Source organism: Cynara cardunculus (genome assembly GCF_001531365.2).
Source record: "Cynara cardunculus var. scolymus isolate 2C chromosome LG 1, CcrdV1, whole genome shotgun sequence".
Classification (NCBI taxonomy): domain Eukaryota; kingdom Viridiplantae; phylum Streptophyta; class Magnoliopsida; order Asterales; family Asteraceae; genus Cynara; species Cynara cardunculus.
Genome location: NC_037528.1, coordinates 23,958,709 through 23,967,856, shown reverse-complemented (window position 1 = coordinate 23,967,856; position 9,148 = coordinate 23,958,709). Strand labels below are relative to the sequence as shown.

Here is a 9,148-nt window from a genome sequence, read left to right as displayed (position 1 = left end):
ATGGTCTAACCCTCATTTTCTGTTTTAAATTATGCAATGCAGGAATAACTGGGTCCGGGGATATAAAAGGGAAAGGAAAAATGTGATTATCTTCCTAACCTGTTGTCTACTTTTGAAGATACATGTTATATTACATGTAATAGTACAGGATTTATTTTGGAAATTTTATATGTAGATTTTGTACATATAACAATCCTTGTACTAGTGGGACATTTTGATGTAATTCATGTTTCTATGTAATGAAATATGTGTTCTATGCAAATGTGGTGTTTGAGGGTGTTACACAATGGATCCTCTTTTATTTCATATTCTTATTGATATTTATTTGTCCATGTGTATAGAAAACCTTGATTATCTTAGTTATTATTGATCTATCATTGACCCTCGTGACTACTTCATTCATACGAATTCTCTTTTTGTATCAAAATAACACATATTTTTTGTTATTAAGATTTTTTTTCCTCAGTAAATTATTAGCATTTTTTGTACTCAATCTTGTACTAATGAAAAACATTTATTGCATTTTTTTTCGTACTTATTGAGGGTCAGTACAAGAAAAATGAGCTTTGACGATGCGCCTTTAGGGATGACATGTTTCTGCCACAAGTTATAACGACGACATGTTGTTATATACTATTTCTGATAATAAATAGACTTTTAACGATGACAAAAATTATTACCTTGTTTCTTATAATGGACCATGTTTTTACGTTCGTCCAAAACCTATAAAATATCATGAACAGTCGTGCAAAAGATACATAAACCTTAAATCACTACGTCACACTAACACACCTTTTAGAATAGTTCCTGTAAGATAGGAAAACTAACTTAATTTTTTATGCTAAATATTTAATTTCTTAGAATATTAAAAATAGAAATTCTAAAAATATATAATAAAAAGGCAAAATGGAAGACATTGGAACTTCTGATTGCATGGTTGGCACAACTGTTACCACAATTACACGATCCACACCCTTCGCATTTGATTTGGAAATCCCCCAAATTCAGTTCACAGAAATCCGCCATGGAAGCTCTCAGAGCTCCCTCCCCCGTTTCTCCACCTTCGCTTATCAAAAGGCAATTACCCAAACCAATTTGCAGTCTTCCATTTACTCATAAAAAACCCTATTCACCCTTCCCCTATTCAACACAATTTACAAAATCCAATTTCAAGAACGTTAATGTCACTTCTCCATTTATTTCAACCGAACCTACATCCCCCCTTGAAGAAGAATCCGAAACCCTTGATCAACATGAGAAATTTGACTGGTTTTCTCAGTGGTATGCACTCATGCCTGTGTGTGATCTGGATAAGAGAGTTCCCCATGGAAAGAAGGTAATGGGCCTTGATGTGGTGGTGTGGTGGGATAAGAACGAGAATGCATGGAAGGTGTTCGATGATAGTTGTCCACACAGATTGGCTCCACTTTCTGAAGGAAGGATTGATCAATGGGGTAGGCTGCAGTGCGTGTACCATGGTTGGTGCTTTGGTGGCTCCGGTGACTGCAAATTTATTCCTCAAGCGCCCCGTGATGGTCCTCCGGTAAACTGGATCGTTTGAGCTTTTCTTTCTTCCTGCATGATTATGTTATGATTTTTCTGATGTTAAAAAGTCTTGAAATGATAATGGTGAATCTATGATGGTAGTAGTGTTTAAATGAAGGTGTTTTTGGATCAAAAATATGTGCAGGTTCATACTTTCCAGAAAGCATGTGTAGCTGTTTATCCAAGCACTGTGCAAAATGGAATTGTTTGGTTTTGGCCGAACACCGATCCTCAATACAAAGATATCCTTTCAAAGAATAAACCTCCATACATCCCTGAACTTGATGATCCTTCATTTACCTTCCAAATGTTTAATAGAGATATACCATATGGGTATGCAAGTTTCCCCTATATATGTCTTTCAACTTCAGTTTAACAGATTAATTGACAATGAATTCACTATAAAATCACGAAGGTTTTAAGCATAATAAAACAACGAATTCATCCTTGGTCTGTTGATCTAGAGCATGACCCTTGTAGGTACGAAATCCTGATTGAAAATCTCATGGACCCTGCTCATGTTCCTTATGCACATTATGGAATAATGAGGACAGCACAGCCCAGATAAGTGCTTACTTAATCACATAATTCTTCATTCCTTTCTATTCTTGATAGGAACCTGCCTAACACAAGTTTCCTTCACTGAGAAGCTTGATCGCGAAGGGGGTAAACCTCTTGAGATAGAGGTAAACAAAATATACAGAAATGGTTTTACTTCAAACCAAGGTAACGGCCTATGGAACTTTGTTCCTCCATGTCTGTTCCATGGTAGTGTCACGATTGGGGGAGGTCCAGATAATGCATCCGCGACATCAGGTTTAACCACAAAGGTATACGTTCTACTTCAGAAGTATACCTGCAGATCTTTATCTTTTTGGTACTTCACGCTTGTAATTTGATTGATTCAGGGGAAAGTATCACAAAAGTCACCTCGAACGGCCCTTTTGATCTTTGTTTGTGTGCCAGTGAGTCCTGGAAATAGCAGATTGATCTTTGTTTCCCCTAGAAACTTTGGTGTTTGGATAGATCGAATTGTTTCCAGATGGATGTACCATATTGGGCAGAATTTGGTTATTGATTCAGATTTATATCTTCTTCATGTTGAGGTAATATTACCCCCCCCCCCCCCCCCCCCCCCCCCCGGTCCTGCTGTTTTGTTTTTTTTATCCAAACTGTTGTATTTGGTCAGTCCTTGAAAAGATTATGCAACTTGTAGGAAAAGAAAGTGTTGGAAGCTGGTCTGGATAATTGGCAAAAAGCATGTTTCGTGCCAACCAAATCAGATGCGAATGTGGTTGCTTTCAGAAAATGGCTAAAGAAATATGGAGGTGGGCGAGTCGAGTGGGGAAACAAATTTGATGGATCTCTTCCACCCACCCCTCCTAGAGAAGTTCTCATGGACAGGTTATCTGAATAAATTTCTGTTAGAATCCCACATCGACTAGACTTGAATCATTTATCCTCTATATATGTTGGAACCTCCTGTATCTCTTCAAGGGCTCTCTTGGAGAGTAAATATGGGATTCCACGTAACAAATTCAACCACAACGAGGTTATAACTTACAAAACTTCTTTCAATATCAAACTTCATCTGCTTGTTTTGATGAATTGTTTCAGGTACTGGAGCCATGTGGTGAACTGCAGCAGCTGCAATGCTGCATACAAAAGTCTTAATGCGATTGAGGTCTCTCTTCAGGTGTTTTCGCTTGCTTCAGTGGCCATCGTGGCTGCAACCAAACAAGGGATGATATCAACTGCTGCAAGAAACACACTGGTCGTTGCTGCAGTTTTGTGCTTCGTGGGATCAAAATGGTTGTCTCATTTTATCTACAAAAACTTCCGTTACCATGACTATAACCATGCGCTTCGCTGAGACTCGTTTTCATGAGCTTGTAGTTGTTTCTGTGGAGCCTGTTGGTTATATATAGCTATAGTGAAAGACACAAGACCTTGATATAAAGAGGTTTATACTTTACACATACATTGATTACTTATTTATACAACTTCAATGGTCTGAAGTTTTAGTTCTTCAAGTATGTGTTTGATCCATATTAACTCACTTCTTCTTGCACACGTGTTCTCGAGTTTTTTTAACTAAGGAAAGGGAGGGAACGGGAAAAGAAAAGAGAACGTAAAAATCTTCAAATTTGAAGAAATATCTAAAACTTATATTATTTTAATTGTTTCCACTAGTGTTGTCATAAGTTTGCGAGCGTATAAGTTTCTTGAAGTAGACCCATGTACCTTCGCTGAGATACAAATATATAGTGTTTAGATCTTGCAACTTCCATTTCAATAAAATATATCATTGGACGTAGATCTTTTGCTTCAAATTCTTGGAACTGGTAATTCTTAAGATTTCCCAAGTCTGTCGTGAAACGTCAGTATTATATCATTGACATAGACATTAGATGATAAAAGGTGCTTGGTACACAAGATGTTTTTGGAGTGAATGAACGTGTGACCATGTATTTGATTGGTAGGAAATGAAATGAAATATATTTGTTTGTTTGTAGAATATAATTTTGAAATTGTAGCGAAATAATAATAATTACCAAAATACCTTTTTACGACATTTTTGTACTTTCTTACTTAAATTATAAATCATATATCAGAATAAAATTATTAATAATATCAATCAGTAGTGGCAGTAACTTGGTCAACAACAAAGGTGGCGGCAAGTGGTGATGGCAATAGCCGTCAGTTAGCATGTTATATTTTGGTTTTTGAACTTGATGTCGAATTTTATTTACCTTTAGGGTCAGCTTTTATATAGTTCAACCTGTGAACCCACCTCAATGAAAACTTATTTAATTTCTTTTAAAAATGATTGTTTAATTTCAGAATTTGCTAATTAAAAACACAAGCAATTCTTTGATATTTTTTTCACTTTGGTATTTTAAACATTTTTTGTTGTTTTAATTTGTAAGATGAAATTTTATATTTTATTTTATATTGTTTGTTATACATTCAGATGATATATTCTTTTCTCTTTTCTCTCTTATTTTTCGTATCCACTCTCTCCACAACATACATATGTTGGAAATTTTAATTATAAATTGAATCGAAATTAACCATAAGGTCCTAGATCTTCCACATCTTTCACCTGACTTGGGATCATGTGAGACCAAGGGTTTTATGTGAGACCCGCAAGACCAATTCTAACCCTTGGATTAGATCTACGATCTGAACATTTATAATCACAAAATTGCCACGAGACTTCTCAATAATCACAAAATTGTCACCGTGCAACTTTAGGCCATTAGCTTATAAAGTTGATCAATGAACATAAATTGGTCTTACGGGTCTCACGAAAAACTCTTGGTCTCACGTGAACCCAACCCTCTTTCACCTTCCTTAAGTTATAAATATGTCATATATATATATATATATATATATATATATATATATATTGTTGGAAATTTTAGTAGAAAAAGTGTGATTTTTACTAACTTTGGACGCATTTAACTACATGTATATGGTTTAATTTTAATTGACTCTTAGTGGGTTTACGTTCTCCATTATGAGAGCTTCGAAACCATATATAATGTGTCCAAAACCGAGTATGTGTGAATGAGATATCGAGGCTCAAAATTGGGTACTTGGGATGAATTTAGCAAAAAACCAAATGGGTGTGGGAGGTGTCCCACATAGGTGGGATGATAGAAGTTTTCATGGTTTATAACCATGGACTTCACAAAGGCTTTCAAGCAATTATGAAATGTTATGCTCCAACACCTATGCGTGCACAGGAGGGGTGCAGATTGTGGATTTCGTAGGCTAAATCCTCCGTGGACACGAATGCAACTTCGAAATCACGAGCTCGTGCAAAGCCGGTTTTTGCTGAAATTTATCTGGTCTGTTTATTTTTTTTTCAAACTTGATTTCAGTTTTAGTAACTGAATCGTTTTAAATGGCGCATTAATTTTTCGGTTTAAGTAACTGATGCGTTTTCATGGCGTTTTTAATAATTGCCATTAAAATGCTGTTACATTTTTCCTGTATATATATGCTGCCATATTCTCGGTTTGAAGATACAGCTCAATCGAACCTCGCATACACGCTACTCTTCCGTTTTTCAGACATCTTTCCAGCGACTTTTCCAGGCAAGCCGGCCAACTCCGGCAGTACTACTGCTCCGGCTGTTGTACCCTGGGAACAGACCCGAATCTGTTTAAGGGAATCGTGTCAAACACGAGCCTCAGCTTTTTCTTTCAGTCTTCTTCTCCTTCTAAGAACCAGTTTCTGCTTTACTTTAGATAATCGTTTACTAACATATATATATATATATATATATATATATATATAAATTGGTCTTACGGGTCTCACGAAAAACTCTTGGTCTCACGTGAACCCAACTCTCTTTCGCCTTCCTTAGGTTATAAATATGTCATATATATATATATATATATATATATATATATCGGACTCTAACGTTGGGTTATAGGGTAAGAAAACCGAGACATCATAAGAAGAAAAGAGTCTCTCAAGTTCAAATATAAGGGTAAAGTCTGACAAAACCGAATTTTGTTATAAAGTTATTGTATCCTTGGAAATCGAAGCACCATTAGGGACGAATCAATTTGAAGAAAATCATCTTCAACATGGGTCTCGACTCAAAATTGTGTTTCTTTCAAAGGTCACAGTCAACGACCGATTGGTTTGAGTTAAACTTTCTAACAACACATACACATACATAATTGAATGTGTATACAAGGTGAATACATTTTGAACACTTTTTTAGAAATACTATTATAGTTTGTGAACACATTCTAAATCTACGAGATGTAGCATAGCTTGTGAACATATTGTGAAAACCAACTAAATCAATAAACATAAATCTAAATCTACCACTTGTGAAGACCATGTGAATGCTCTAATAAAAAATTCTTAAACTTGTTTACATTGTGTTCACTAGGTATATTACGGAGAGAGGAGAGGATAGAGAAGGAAATATGTATAAAATTTTCTAAGAAAATGCATTCATTAACTTTTATTTAATAAATAAAGATAATTATCTTTTTAATCATCACATTAATTATCTCAAATAAGTGGCTTGGGATGAATCTTTCGGGTCTCATAAATTTTAGAGTTCTCAAATGATTAAACTTACTTATATGTCAATAATATGTCACCTTCTTATTGACATTTGTCCCTCCCACAACCATGCCACAACATACACACACCCTCCGCTACCCCATCGCCCCTACTAGTTTACTCATCGTTTCTGAGGTTTTATAGGCCCTGAGCGAGATGTAAAATAGAGCCCTCGATATATACAGAAAAATCTTCAATATATGGTTTTCATCATCAAATACAAGATTGAATTCAAGAAATACTAATAATTCATATAAAATCGGTTTTACAAGTATTGCTATATGCAAAATCAATCAATAAATTCTAAATTAATATTATCTATCACATCAATTTTACATATTATCGTCAATCCATTCTACCATAAAGAACATCATATGGTATACCTTTATCATATAGACATAATTTAGGGTCATAATGATGACTATTCAGAGTAACACTCTATGTAAATCAATATAAATTAGTTGGGGTTTCATCTCACCTCATGTTAATGTTTTTCGTCATTGTTTTAAACTTTTAAGGTTAAACCAAAGTTTTGCGGAACCATCAATCTTAGGATCAAAAGACCATGTTGGCTATATCTTGAGATCTTATTCTTGTTTTACAGATAGGAGAGTACTTAAAATTCATACATCCAATATATGGTAATAAGGAGTCAATAATATATGAATAAACAAAGGTGGTTTCGAAATTCTAAATATAAATATAAGTTGGACCATCTCATATTGTTGGCAATATTTTTCAAAATGTATAAGTTTTCTTAGTTAATAACAAGAAATCTACTATATTCTAATACAAAAATAGAATTTATGTGGATGGAATAATCAAAAGTCGATGAGAGATGAGTGGTAACACAAGGAGAACGAATGAGGATTCAGACAATACGAGATTCAAACAAAGGGAATAGAGGATTAATAACACAATCTTAAAACAAGTTGAAAGAATGAGGATAAAGAATATCGCCGAAAGCGAAAACCATGGCCAAGTAGACAAATAGCTTTATTGGGACGAATCTAACTAAGAGGAACAAATCAGTCCCCAAACAGCTCCAAGTATCAATGATTAGACGCAAGGTATGCCCCTTTCCTCTAGCCTTAACTCTCCTATCGCTTACCCGTAACTATTACTACAATCCTCAAAGAGATTTTTTTTGAAGTATATAATATTTATATACGGCAAATGAAACAAATAAACTCACACACCCTCCTCACATTTGGTGAGGTTTGAACCCTTGACCTTCTAGGAGGCCAAGGACTCCGATACCGCTAGGCCGAAGGCCCTTTGGTATCCCCAAAGAGATTTTCCTGCTAAAGAGAAGTTGGAAACCACGTTGATATTGTCTTTGATTTTGTTCTCTTGGCCTCTCAAACAACAAACGTCAATCCAACAATTTATACAATTTATACAATCTCAATCATCACAATGTCTGTCATAGTTTTAATTTTAAGAAATTCAGGGAATGCACAACGAAACATTATAGTATAAGTTTAGTTTTAAGAAATATAGGAACGTACAATGAAGCATTACAGTAACACCCTTTAGAAATGTAAAAAAAATCACTACGATGAGACCAACGAGTGGTGGTACAGGTCATCGTATGCCCCACTACAGGTCCGCCTTTGTAATAGTATAGTTGTTAAACTAATTATGCTTGATAAAAGAATCTAATTGATAAGCAAAATTACAAATTTACAATGTTTATGACTCAAGGCCTGTTTGTTAGTAATTTAATGAGACTCACAACTTATTCAATCAGCTATAGCTTATACATGATTGTTTGGTAGTAGCTTAATGATATAAGAAATAACTTATTTAGTAAGCTTCCAGGGGGCTTTATGCAGAAAGTCAAGTTTTTTTTCTTCCAAACTTGTCCCTCCCAATTGAAAAAATACATTCCTTCATCTATAAAAAAAATTCTCTCAAACAAAAACCTTCCTAATATACATAGACAAATTAATCCACACGTAAAACTTTATCCCTACAAGACTTGGGGGTCATTTACCAAATATTTACTGATAAAAGTTGTTACTCTCATTTACCTTCCGGATAACATTCTTGGCCATCAGAATAAATTGATGGTAAACGTTTATAACCTGCTAGGCGCTTACCGGGTAAAAACCATCATCTTCACTTACCAGATAAGACTTTTGAACCTTGTTATGTTCATTGGTAAGGTAATTGAACCGATAAACACTTACCAAAATAATTGGTTAATAAATGACCCCTTAATGAAAAACCAAACAAGCAACCCCTAAGATATTTTTATATATGTACATATAAGTTATAAGATTAACTAGAAGCGTACTCGCGCAATGCAGCGAGATACATCGTGATTTTAATATTTCATTTTATTCTTTATCTCAGTCGATGTTATAATATGACTTTATGTGATTTTGAGAAATCGATGATGTTTTTATTTTTDAATAAAATATATGTTTGAAGATATCAATAAAATTTGACAAAAATATATAAATATATCGATATTAATATCAAATTAACTATTTGAAAT

At 34.5% G+C, this 9,148-nt stretch overlaps 1 protein-coding gene across 1 annotated transcript; it reads left to right on the top strand.

Annotated features, from left to right (window-relative positions):
- The first annotated feature begins 1,004 nt into the window (after positions 1 to 1,004).
- LOC112526054 (protochlorophyllide-dependent translocon component 52, chloroplastic) lies at positions 1,005 to 3,578 on the top strand. The gene is made up of 7 exons (XM_025136437.1): positions 1,005 to 1,543; positions 1,691 to 1,878; positions 2,026 to 2,109; positions 2,189 to 2,375; positions 2,454 to 2,651; positions 2,762 to 2,949; positions 3,163 to 3,578. Exons 1-7 carry the CDS (start codon positions 1,025 to 1,027, stop codon positions 3,416 to 3,418), a joined length of 1,620 nt encoding a protein of 539 aa, XP_024992205.1. The 5' UTR covers positions 1,005 to 1,024; the 3' UTR covers positions 3,419 to 3,578.
- The last annotated feature ends 5,570 nt before the right edge of the window (positions 3,579 to 9,148 follow it).